General features: G+C 28.6%; 1 protein-coding gene across 1 annotated transcript; it reads left to right on the top strand.

The window, feature by feature from the left end:
• The first annotated feature begins 594 nt into the window (after positions 1-594).
• LOC119683857 (Bardet-Biedl syndrome 4 protein homolog) lies at positions 595-12,957 on the top strand. Its single transcript, XM_038097725.1, has 9 exons — positions 595-728; positions 988-1,100; positions 3,437-3,727; positions 4,059-4,212; positions 6,040-6,162; positions 6,269-6,353; positions 10,151-10,237; positions 10,440-10,648; positions 12,612-12,957. Exons 1-9 carry the CDS (start codon positions 597-599, stop codon positions 12,873-12,875), a joined length of 1,458 nt encoding a protein of 485 aa, XP_037953653.1. The 5' UTR covers positions 595-596; the 3' UTR covers positions 12,876-12,957.
• Positions 12,958-14,126: the final 1,169 nt, after the last annotated feature.

The following is a 14,126-nucleotide window of genomic DNA, read 5'->3' as shown; positions in this document are numbered from 1 at the left end:
ATTATGATTTTTTTATGTGATATTTCTATATTTCTTCTTATGTGATATTTCTTTCATTAAAATGCATTCTTTGTCATATGACATACCCGTAGAAAAGGTTTAATAAGAATAAATATTGCCGTTTAAATATTTTTACGATTACGATAGTTTTACGATTCACATAAAATAAATTTTTAAAGCGGACATTTTTTTCAATGATTGATGAAAAAATAGCAAAAAAATTATTTTTTTCTGTAAACTGATATTTTTGTAATTTTTTTTGTACGGATAATGATAGTTTGTTTACTTGGAAATGGAACCGTAACTGTTGGCAACATGACTCCACAACAAACAAAAATGTAATGTATTTAAGTAAGTGCATTGGATAAATTTTACTCCATTTTTCGTCGAATTGCCGAATATTTATTTCTCGATTTCGAAATACTCCATTACTCATCATTTGATGGCAGGTGCTGACGAAATTGTGTGCAATGGTCGGACAATAGTATTACCATCATTAGAAGTTGTGAAAACAAGTGCGTAGAAACTCAATAATTTGTAGAATTCAGTATTTAATATTAAATATTAATAAATTTTTAAATATTTTAGTACCAAAAATGTCAGCGGGCTCTAATATTGATTGGTTGTTGCATATTTATTTCGCCCGTAAGGATTTTATGCGATGTAAGATGCTTATCGACCAGGAGTTATACAAACATCTGAATCCGGAATACTTGTATTTTGTGAAGGTGAATCCATACATTTTCTTTAACTAATTAAGAAATTTATTTAATTTTCCAACAAATTTGAGTGTAAGTCAAACGTGAAGCTGAAATCGTTTTAATTTCAATCTCAGTAAATTTCAATTTGATAACAGAACTTGCTCCTTAAAGGGAATTAAACAAAACAGATTTGAAGTTAAGCCTTTTTCCTTTCAATCGAATTTAACTTAAAATAGAAATAAACTTTTATTTTTGTGTTTCCATCCTTTTACTAAATGCGGCGCAGGGTTTAATTGACCGTGAAGAGGGCAACCATATTGAAGCCATGCACAATCTTCAGAAGGCTATCGAACTGAATTCAAGAAATGTTGAAACGTACAAAGAAATCGGCAAGACACTGTGAGTATTTTTTAAATGTATCGACATTTGTGCACTGCCACACATAATTTTATTTATCGCACTCAAAAAGGACATTTTTAATAGTGTTCTCAGATTTGAGGGTCTCTTAATGTGATTTATACTTTAAAAGGTTAGACTTTTAAATGGTATTGTAAAATATAAGAGGCAATGTCCTTTTTAAATGGTATTTATCAATTTGACAACAATTTGTTATTAACGGTTGCAGACACACAGATGGTTTTTATAAAACTTTGTGTAATAGTTGTAAATTATCAATCAGAGTTTCTTCTCTGATCGCTCTTTTCAAATGACATATCATTAGAAGGTAAAGGTTAATAGAGGCTTGTAATTTGAACCCCATTAATATTAATGGTTGTTGACACACAAACATTACGGATTTATGTACCAGCTCGTACGTTATTATTAGTCGAAATTTGTTCGGCGATCGTAAACAATGAATCGGCGATTTCAGATAGCAACTCACTGGAAATTATAGCAGTTTGTAATTTAGAGATAGTTAATTATTAACACATAACCAATTGAGTTGTTATTTAATAGTTCGTATATAATACACAATTGGAATTAGCTCTCCGATCCATACTTTTCAGTGTCATTTCATTGGAAAGTGTTAATATTTGTGCGCAATCAAACATTTTTATCTGCATAGTTTAGTACAAATGATAAGTGATTTAAATTGATCTACAAGTGTAAGTAATACTTGGATTTGGATTATACTAGTCTAAGTACCTCTAGTTTACGGTTTTCTGTTTTTTCTGTATGATATGTTTTTTCGATTGATTTGCAAACTTTGAAATTTCCAAAATTATATACAATCAGAATTAGATAGATAGATTCTACCAACCGATTACAGAATTTCACTTACAGAGACCTCGCTAAAATTTTGATACAATTATCTTTTTAATTGTAATAATATATGTATATTATATTATACATAATTAATAATTGAATTTGAATAATTGAATATATAATCTGTTCTAATTATATATATAATTGCTCATACATTATTCCACTATAAAAAATAAAATACATTAAAAGAGTACAATATAATAGCAACTAGAATCTTGATGCTAAACCAAATAGGAGATTTTTTGCACTGCACACATTTAACCATTTATCAACACGTATCGACACATCACTACATTATCGGCACAACTTAGTATTTCCCTCATTTAGAACGCAACTTAGCCTAACTCGGACACGACCTTAATATGTTCTAAAAATACTTTAATTTATCTAAGGCCGTGTGCGAGTTTGGGTAATTTAGTGATAAATTGAGGAAAATAGTAAATTATTTCGGTATGGCAGCAAATGTTGGTATTTACCAGAATTTCGAGTAGGGTAAATTAGATAAAAATTAGGTAAATTAGGTATTGCCAATGTGAAAATTTTAAAAGATGTTTAATAAATAAATAAATAAATTCGAAAACTTTAACCAAAAATAATAAATAAGTGCAATAAAATAAATATTTAAATAATAATAAATAAATATTTACATAAGATCAGTGCAAAAAATTCCTAAGAAATTTCAATATACTTTACCTCCATTTACGCGAACTCACACACATCCTAAATATATAAAAAAATATAATTAATTAAACTATAATTAAACTATAAACTATAAATGCGTTTTTAATACTTAGTATACCCATAAACGGTTTTAAGTTAAACTAAAAATTGAAAATTGGGAACTCCCCGAGTCGGCTGTTATGCTTGTTCATGTTATTAAAGACATAAATGTCTACTTTATTATAATTTACTTTTGAATAATATATTCAGGTAAGCTTTGTTCGCTTGACGTACAATACACAGCAGATTTTCTCCATATCTCTGTTATATGAAAGAGACTTCACAAAATTGAAGTAACGACGTCCACGGGTATTGTAGCACCTGAAAACAATAACCTTTATCTTCTTATTCTGATCCTATCAACTTATTTTTAAAATTGTTAATTTAAAAGTATTCTGCAAAATAAGCGTATTCATTTATAATACAAAAATAAATATTTTAAATTTTAATTTAATTTAAACTATATTCCAACAATTCTGTACATTTAATTCTCCATTATTCGCAAATTTCCATTGAAATATTTTTCGATAAAAATTCATTTATGGATTTTTATCTGTGGCGTGAATTTATAATTAAATTTGTATTAACTTTTCCATAAAAGTGAAATAAGTGAGAGAGAAATGCTTGAAAGTTATCACTAAACTCAACGTTTTGTGTATTCTTTTATTCACTTTATTAAGGCCACGCTTTAATTTTGCTTCATTTTTTTAATTTTTTGTTCATTTTCTGCGCATATTTTTCAATTACAGGTTCATTATGGGACGCTTTAATCAGGCTCTTAATGTGTTTCGTGAGGCCGAAGAACTTTCACCCCGGCCAGATCACGAGATTTACCATTATATTGGTAGTTTGCTGCATCGTTCATCGTCAGCAAGTAATCAGTTGGAAGTGGCACGTCAAGAGGCTGCCGAAGCGAAGATGTACTTTCAGAAAGCTGTGCAGTGCGGAAAAAAACTGGAAAGTTTTCAAAGGCTTGCAGAAATTTATCGCAAAGAGAAGGAATACGGCAAAGCAATTGAAGTGCTTGAGAATTGCCTTTTGTAAGTTTATGACTTATGGCAACTTTAGTTTTTCTCTGGTATGTAGTAGTGGTCGCAATTATGTTGATGGTGATGACTAGAATGACGATTATTATTGTGGGGATGGAAGTAGTTCTTTTGATTAGCGTTGTGCATTATAATTTATGAATGAATAAATGACTCTAATGACACAAACGCAAATGAATAAGATTAAATTGACAACTGGAGTATTCCCATCGTCAACTAAATTATCAAAAAAAATTCTTTAGAGAATTTATTAAGATTTTAAGTTTACTGCAAATACACTCATTTAATGTAATGAAAATTATTCTTCAGTAAAATTATTTTGTAGAATTGCACCGGAAAATACTGCAGTTTTAACAGAAATTGGTGTGCTTTATTTAAAAGTAAATGAAACCCAAAAAGCTTTTGATAGACTGCTTGAGGTTATTAATATCGATGGTAAATGTTCAAAGGGCTTACTGGCATTTGGTGCTATATTACAAGTGAGTTTATATGTATTTTGAATTAAATTAAATTGCAGTTAAGAATTTTTTATTTAATGAATTTATTTTTATTAAATTTAATCTTTAATATAGTATGGAAACCATGAAAATTTATTTATTAATATATAGTAGTATTTGAGTCACCACTATTCAATTTAAATGCTTTTTATATTGCAAATAGTACATTCCCATATTCCTATACTCTACTTCCTTCTACTATTTCTACTTTCCAATATTCTAGGTTCCTTTAAGTAGATTGGTTTTATAGGGTGCATATTTCAAAATCGCTTTAATTCTAATAAATCAATATGATTATATTATATACAATATAATACTTATATTTTTTTCGATATTCGTATTGTTTGGAGTTCTCTTAATGTTTTGAACTTAAATGTTGTACATTTATTCGGTATATATTAAGACCATGTCATCTTTATATTTGTTTAAGCCAGTCAATGGAAGTTGGCAAAGCGCTTTTATCGAAAAACGTATATTACTATAATAAATTAAATATTATTCCTCGTGAATATTATATGATGTCTTTCTGTTAATGGATACTCGTGCATGATAGATCCCCTTTCAGACTCGCTGATTCTACGGGTATGGATTTCATTTTAAGCATTATATAATGAATAGGTAAAATAAATGAGGAAAGAGTAACTCAATAGTATACAATGTTCAAAGTAACAATTAATGAACATCATTAAAATTTTGTTAGCAGATATTGTATGAAACATAAAATTTATTGCTGCATATTTTCAGAATTAACTCCGATAGTGTGAACATATTATACTGCAACACAACAATGTACATTCGAAACACATGCATACTACTTAACTGTATTTTATATAACTTTTATTTGACTTAATATAATTTCATTCTCAATGCGTTGCTCAAGAAACAACAAACATTAATTTGTGATTGAAAGCAAAAGTATGGATATATTTTCGAGTGCATAGGTAGGACCTACTACTCCTTGCATTATATATTAGTATGATTTTGAAAAATAATAAATGGTATTTATATTCCTCCCATCAATTCATTATTAATTCATGTTCTCTCTCGCTCTAATTTCACTTCTGAGTATACTTATGAGCACCCGTTTACTAAAAAATTGTGAGGTTTGGTAATCCGTTTTTTAAGAACTCGTATAATGTTTCATACATAGCTGATGTATGTTAATATAATTCGACCTCAAATTTTTTTGGAACAATAAAGGGAAGTGTTGTCACTGAAACTCTCCTCTGTTAAAATAGTTTATAAGTATATTTTCCTTTTTCGTAATCGAAATAGATTCTTGGAAATAGTAGCTAAATTTCTACTGCTTCCTTATAATTATAATTATAAAATAATAACAACCTTAAAATTTTGTCTTAAAAAAAGTTATACGACTATGATTAAAACGATTATCTGCCGGAATTAGTTTTATCTGAGTTTACTTAATACTTCTTTTCGTAAAGATATAATATAACAGCCTAGTAAGCATTAGACATTTTTCCAGAAAATTGCATACATATATATGTTATTGTGATATATATATAAGTATTTATATATACAGCTCAACTTTTTGAATGCTTATAATTAATTATATTACTTGTTACGTGTTTCTTACTATGTATATTTGATGAGTATAAGGCCTCTGTCATTAATCCTACAAATCAATTATACAAATAAATTATTAATTGATACTTATTCTAAGAAAACAGTATACTATGATATACTACTAATTACAATACAATACAATTATATACAATTATATATTTTGAAAAAAGGAATTTGTGTGCATGAATTTTATTTACTGAAAAATTTTACGACAAATGTTTATAGTCTCGAAATGATGTCGATGGTGCCTTATCCAAATACAGAGAAGTCGCTATTACAGAACCCGATAATGCTGAGCTGTGGAACAACATAGGACTTTGTTTCTTCAAGAAACAAAAATATATTCTAGTAAGTATTCTATTTAATTTACCACATATAACATTTACATATAAGTATATGGGGAATTTATACATATATGGCGTTAAAAATTTTAACATGTATTGAAAATTTACAGGCCATTTCCTCATTAAGAAAATCCATTTGGCTCTCACCAATAAACTATAACGCGCTGTACAACTTGAGTTTAATATATATTGCAGGTAAATGAGAACACATTAACGTTAACATTAAATATTCAGTAAAATATTATTAAAGTGATGATTTTGTAAAATTCTAATGCTTTTCGAAAATGGACCCACAAGCAAAAGTGCCCAGAATATGTTCTGGAAATGCTTTTCTCATGACATGACATTAATATGTAGACTTATTAATGTCGACATGTGCGTTCATTTTGGCTGAGTTGTACATTTGCGATTATTGGTTTTTAGATCAACCAAAAACCAACATAAATTTCATGGAATAGCCACAAAAAAAAAAAAACGAAATGTATTTCAATATCTGACATAAAGCGATTACGGTTGACATTTTATTTTCATTCATTATTATGTATATGTTTTGCTGGTATAATTTGAATATGTGGATATGCAACAGTTTTTGTTTAAATCTATAAGAAATATTAAAAAAGAAAATTAATATAGAAAATGTTAAATATATATATTATACATGTATTATATATTCTCTGTACAAGAACTTAACTATAATTATTAAATAAAATTTATGTCCACCACAACAATTATACATTTACAATAATATATCATGTATTGAACAATCGCTTAATGAGAAAAATTAAAGTATAATTATTTCATAAACAGAACGTATGATATTACATTGTAATAATAGTACTCATGGACGTAACCAAGGGCAAATGCGACGAAGGCATCCTTTAAAGTGTGGCCGAAGCAATATTTCATAATGAAAACGAGCACAGGGCGTAACGCTTTCCTGATTGTAATAGACCGATGGTAAATCAATAAGGGTGTGTATGTGCAGGCCGTGTTGTTCAAAAAATAAAAGTAGCTTTCCGATTTTAATACAATGACCCTCAAAACTTAAATGATTATTTCATTGTAATAACTTTTATATCTACTCGGCAGTTTTAAATTTATTGTTAAAATTTTTGCAATTATAAAAATTGTAATTGTGCATTGTGGCCAACCTCTTCAGTCCACTATGACCACAGTACTGTTAGCTGATTTTTGAATTTTAATTTTACAGTACAATTTTGTTTATATAAAAATATTAATTACTTCAATTTAAATTTGTATATCGTATATCCCAATAACTTAGGTATAGCTTATCGCAATCAGCTTTTCAATTTCTTTCAATTTTTCTACATTAATAAAAAAGATTATGTACGTAACCTTTACAAAGCTAATTATTTATTATATATTTATTATATATTTGATAATATATATTTAAATTTTAATTGTAATGATTTCAAATGTCATATAACTTTATGATGTATTTTACAACTATTAACTGTGTTGTTAATGCTTGCTAATTAATATTAATTTTCCAATACAGTTGTTTACATAAAGATATTAATTACTTCAATTTAAATTAGTATATCGTATAGTATAGCTTTATTAGTAAAAGAACTAATAACAACAGGGTATAGCTTATCGCCATCTGCTTTCCAATTAACAATTTTTTTTTATCATAATAAAGAGGTTATGTACGTAACCTTTATAAAGCTGATTTTTTGATTATTTATTATATATCGGACAATATACATTTATATATTAACTGATATAATTTTAAATGTCATATAATTTTATAATGTATTTTGTAATTAATTTTAATTTTCCATTTAAAATATAAAAAAGTTTAATTTTGTTCTGAGTATGCAAATGGTACTTCTGTTACAACTCTGGATATTTTTCTTTTAATTGAAGGTTGCAAAGTTATGAATTAATATGGTGATATGTCAGTAATACGGATTAAAGAAAGATTTTAGTAACTTTCATTGAGTTTGAAAAAATTCAAAATTGTTTTCTTATTTATTATTACTGATTAAAATATTTCAAATATTTCAACTTTGGCAAGTTTATAGTTTAGTTTACAATATCTATCTCTAGATAGATTAGGATATTTCATCTTGAAGGTGTGGAACGCTTCATATATACATTCTTTCTTCTATGTTGTTGTTATTGTGATTTGAGTTAGTGCTATTGCGCACTTTTACTCTTTTGTGGCTAGTGGGCTTATCCGTACCCCACACTAAGAATGTAAGAATGTTTTCTTCTGTCAAGTAAGCTTGTATTTTAAGCTTACTTGGCATAGCATTCATTCTCCAGTTTTATCAAAATGCTTGTTTAATACACCTATTGAGATCTGAAATTCTTAAAGAGACATAAATATTTTTCCGGCAATTAAGTATGTCTTTATGATTTTGGCTACTCTACTAATAACAAATCTGGCTACTCTACCAATATGTATCGTGAAAAAAAAAAAATTTTGATTCACCGGAATATTGCAATCAGTTCAAAAAGTCATTGACCTTTTATCGAACAAAAATGTAGCAGATTTCTTTAGCAATTTATCGTAAACTCACCTCATTTGCGGTTATGGTTAGTTAGTCATATATAGTAATATAATATATATATATAAAATATAGTAGCCATATGGTTAGTAATACATGGTATATAATATTTATAATGTCATTTAGTATATTGTATTATAGATGGATACGGGACTTCAACCCGGAGATATTTTTTACAGTTCAATTGATAAAAAATATGTCGATTGGTTCCCGTTAATTCATTTTATTCAATATTTTATAATGAATCGATTTGCAATAACATATTCGAAAAATTAATATTTCAAATATTCTTAAAAAATTACAGTTTACGATATATGTAGTGATTGCAGAGTGTATGTTTATTATTATAAATGTTGGTTGGATAACTTCCACGTACCTTTTTTAGCGATTTTTCGAACCCTAGTATAGAAGAGAAGAGACTAAATCCATCCCGCCGAATTTAGATAACTTAATAGATCTTTCGTCATCACCGATGAACAGTCTGATAAACTATCAAAGAAGTATCTTCCTAAGAACCTATATCTTCTGGACGCTAAAGACGGACATTTACAGACCAAATGTATTATGGTTTCTCTTTCCTGCGGGTTTCCACAACTTCTGCAGTTAGGATTATGGGGAATGCGCAGTTTCATTACGTGGGTTCCTATACACCAATGACCAGAGAGAGCTGCAATAAGCTTTGCAGTCTTCACGCGGTCTCATTTGAAAGTAGAGGAAGGTACTTTCTTAATGTTCTCTAGGATAATATAAACCGGTACCGCCAGTGACACATCCAGAGAAGATTCGGAGCGGGCTAAACTGTCAGCTTTTTCGTTCCCTTCGATGTTCCTATGTTCAGGAACCCAGATGAGGGTGATATCAGTCAAGCGATTTAACTCGTCAAGTGCCTTTCTACATTCCTTTATTATCTTTGATTTTGTTATGAAAGATTCAAGGGCTTTTATTGCTGACTGGCTGTCAATGAAAATGGCAGCCAGTCAATGTGACTTGGAATTTGCCGACAGGGTTCTCTAATTGCCTAATGGTAATTTCGGTATATAATTTTAGTGCAAAATGTGTCTTCATTTAAAATTTACACTTCACGTTTAAATTTTGACAGCATAGAACAGTTCTAGAAATACATTTAAAAATATTTTTAAATGCGTTAACCATTTTTGATTGACAAATACTTTTGGTTCTTTTTTGGTCTCTTGAGGATCTCAAATTGTAATATTTTAACTTATAAATATTTTATATTTATAAATTAAAGTTTCAGAAATAAAAAACGCAACATAATGAATATGGTTTAAAGGTAATAAAATTCGTATTTATGCATTTTGAAATAAACAAAAACTTTATTATAAAAACATTTTACCAATATTTGCAACATACACAATTGAAATATTTGCACAAATTTTTTCAATAAATCGTTATACTTTAATCCTAGAACTCTTTAAAGAACTCGTCCTTTTGCAGCTCAGCAGTATTCGAGCGCATTTCATACACTTGCTGCCGCCATAAACTTGCGCAAGGATAGTCCTGAATGCTATATGCTACTCGGAAGTAAGTGTAAATGCTCGTTTTACGTACTTCAACGGAAGCCATTTATTATCTTTTTTCATTTCTTCCTTTTACATTCGCTTCGGTTCTTCTTTTTGCCAGACATTCCTCTTTTAATTAAACTGATTTAAAGGACAGAGAATATCTGCAGTTCTATAAGATTTTTTTGTTTAGTACAAAGTAATTGTTTGATATATTTTTACAGTTTGTTTGCGGAAATTAGAAGATTCGGAAAATGCATTTACTGCGTTCGAGCGGTCAAGTGGGATTGTGTCCAAGAAAGCCAATGCACGCAACCCACTGATTTATTTAAATTTCGCACTATTTTGTTATGAAACAGGACGAATTGCTATGGCATCCGAGCAGTACAATCTCTTCCTCTCCACATCGCAGGATTTACTTTTACCAACTGAAGTAAGTTTGGAACAATTAAGAAAATTTCAGTGGATTTATTCTGTTGGTCAATGGAAATAAATTGATTTCATTAGTTTTTTAATATACACACATGAATAATTAGTTATGGTGTTTCACAAAATGTTTACATTGACATAAATTTATTATTAAAGTAGATATTTTATTTCATAGATATTTATTGCACTACGTTAAGTTTTTGGTAGTTATTTTTTTTTTCAAAAAAAAAAAATATATTTATTGTAAATTCTATATTTTAAATCAATATATCATTATGCACTTAAATAGATTTTTAAAATATTTTTATATTTTTAATTCGGAATTGTATTCGCACATGTAATTGAAATAAAAAAAAATTAATTTAAAATTTGTAACTAGTCATTTATTTTTGTTAAAAATTGTAATTTCTGTTTAAAATATTTTTTAAAGTAATATAGTTTTTTGAACGGTTTTTATATGAGCATATATGAGCTTAAAAAAACCAGAATAATAGAAGGAAGACGTGGGTGAAGATATCATCTTTAATGTCAAAACAAAAATTTTAATGATCCTTTTTCAAATAATAGGTACCAATCTTTTAGTCTTATTAAAAGATTTATTTAGTCTTTATTAAAAAAAATCAAAGATCTAGATGGCGTAGTACTGACTAGGTTACTGGTGCTCTTAATGTTATTTAAGATTACAATATTTTTGTAGTAAATTTTTAAACAGCAGAGGGAACGACAATAAAGATCGCATAAAACCATATCGATTTAATCTAATTATTCATTTTATGATTATTTGATAATGAAACATTTTTCTTTTATACATTAAAATTCTTTATTTTTTTAAAAACTATTTATTAGTTATTAGGAAATGAATTACCTATATTCTTAAAACATATGACACTTATTCCCCGAAATAAATAAAATAAATAGGTTTCTTAGATTTACATTCGTCCCACATTATTTTTTTACTGATACTTACTCTCCGCAATAAATAAAATAAATAGGTTTCTTAAATTTACATTCGTTTTTCATTTTCTTCTTACCATCTATAGCATATTTATTCTTATTTTATATTTTCTATTTTTCATTAAAATAGTTTAAGAATAAAATTAAAATAAAAGGTTAATAACTGATTGCTTGTTTATATTATACATATTGTAATTAGGTAATGATCAAAACAAAACTTTCAAATGGAACTATCATACAAAAATTTGTTGAGTTTCATGCCAAATTTTTAATATATATGTACATGTGAAGATTTCAATTAGGTGGAAAGAACTTAAGCGATTATTTATGGGTGCATAAGAAGCAGTGCCCTCGGTCCCCATTAAGTGTATACAAAATAATATCTCATAATAAATATTAGACTTAGAGAAGCAATGTAGTAAAGACCTCTTAAATGTAATTGATCGTTGAAGCAAATATTGGCATGATCTATATCGATTTCCCAGATAGTCGTGTTTAGCTATTGAAAACACATCTTAGGTTATTGACTTAGGTTAATTGATTGATTATTGATTATTTCAATGCAATAACCTTTCCTTTTTTTTCCAAAATATTTTTGTATTAAAAAAACGTCCTTGAGTCAAATAGCCCGCACCTCTTTCATTTCCTAGGTACGCCCATGAGATTATGGAAGATTTGAAATTGTCACGCAAATACTGTGAGAACAGTTAATTAATATGTTAACGTGTTGTTTTAGAATTCTATTTTTAAGTAGTATGTTAGATAGAAACCTTTAGTTGTTTGTTTGTTTATTTTAATGACTACTTTTCTACAAAATAATATTTATTCAATTCTTAATACTAAAAAAATAACTGCAAATGTTATTTCAAAACTAAATATTTTGAATTTAGAATTTTATTTTTAATTTTTCCATTTTCTTTGATACTCACTAACTTCAATATTTGTACTATAATTTAATAATATATTTTGTTAATTATAAACTATAATTTACTTAATTTATTTAAATATTTCAGTACAAGTTTCAAGCAACTAAGCTGAAATCACTTTTAAAAATTCCAAATAATTTTATATTTGCTCCTGTTGATGAAGAGAACCCATCACCACCCACGCATATCGTGACCACGCAACATAACAGTGGCAGCAACAATAACCGTTTAGCGAATAAACTTCATAATGAGGATTTAGTGTTTAGCGAGTCACAATCAGAATTCCCATTGGAAGTTAATACGGTTGTTAATTCAACTGGTGGTGTGCCAGACGAGAAAGTGGACGCGTAATATTTTTCAAAAGCCGTCAGTGTACGTGACTGAACAAGGAACTCAGCAGGCAATAAAATACTCTATTAGATTGTGATTGATATGACCAAAAGAAATACTTATAAAATTTAATAAAGAATGAAAAATTATTTTGTTTAAAAAATTTTTTACTACTCTCAAACACTAAACTAATTTAAAATTTCCTAATAAAGTATTACCTAATATGTAATCCTAAAACGGCAATATTATTTTAGCAACATATGTGAAATGGAACTATCATCTAAGGCATCATATGTTTAAATGGAAGAAACTGTATTGGCTTATGGGAAAGAAATCCCAATTCTCACTAGAAAACAAACTTTTATTATATAAACAGGTCCTTAGACCCGTTTGGAGTTATGGCATACAGATTTGGGGTTGCACAAATAAAACTAACCGTATGGTTATTCAACGTTTTCAAAATAAGGTATTGAGGTGTATTGTTAAAGCGCCTGATCTTCATCGGGACCTCGACATTGAATATGTAGCGGACGTCATCACTAAGTTTGCAAATTCTCATGCCTACAGACTTAGGCATCACGTAAATGCAGAGGCTATGTGTCTCTCTTATCCTATGCAATCAGATAATAGATTAAAAAGAACTCTACCCAACGATCTTGTTGGTAATTAGCTTAAGCATCTTTACTTTAACGTCCATGCTTCTGCGCCATACAGAAGCACAGGGAGGATGAGCGACCTATAGAGCGTAAGTTTCGTTTGTCGAGAGAGGGCTCTACATCCCAATTGCCTACTGAGCCCATAGTAGCACCTATTAGCAATGGTGATTCTTCGTCTGATCTCCAGTCTGACATAATTTGTATTCGTTACGGCGGTGCCAAGGTAGATGAAATCCTTGACAGATTCGAAAGTATAGTCGCCAGCCACTAGCCCGGTGTCCGAGCGAAGCATGGACGTTATCACAGAATGATGAAGCAGCACTGGGAGTGTTCGAGAGAAAAGTTCTTCGTAAGATCTATGGTCCTCTACGAGTTGGCGACGATTAAAAAATTTGGCAATACTATAAACAGCTGTATGGTCAGCCAAAAATTCAATTAATTAAAATAATATAAAAAAACAAAATTTTTGTTGTTGTAGTTCACTATTGTTCGAAAAAAACTCTTTTAAAAAGTTAAAATGATAACAATATTGGTTGAAGGTTTATGAAAGGGGAACCAAAGTAGATTATAGCATGACACCAAGATCATGACACCAATCAAGATCATATCACGACGG

Source organism: Teleopsis dalmanni, chromosome 2, assembly GCF_002237135.1.
Source record: "Teleopsis dalmanni isolate 2A chromosome 2, ASM223713v2, whole genome shotgun sequence".
Taxonomy (NCBI): Eukaryota; Metazoa; Arthropoda; class Insecta; order Diptera; family Diopsidae; genus Teleopsis; species Teleopsis dalmanni.
This window is presented reverse-complemented; position numbering and strand designations above follow the sequence as displayed.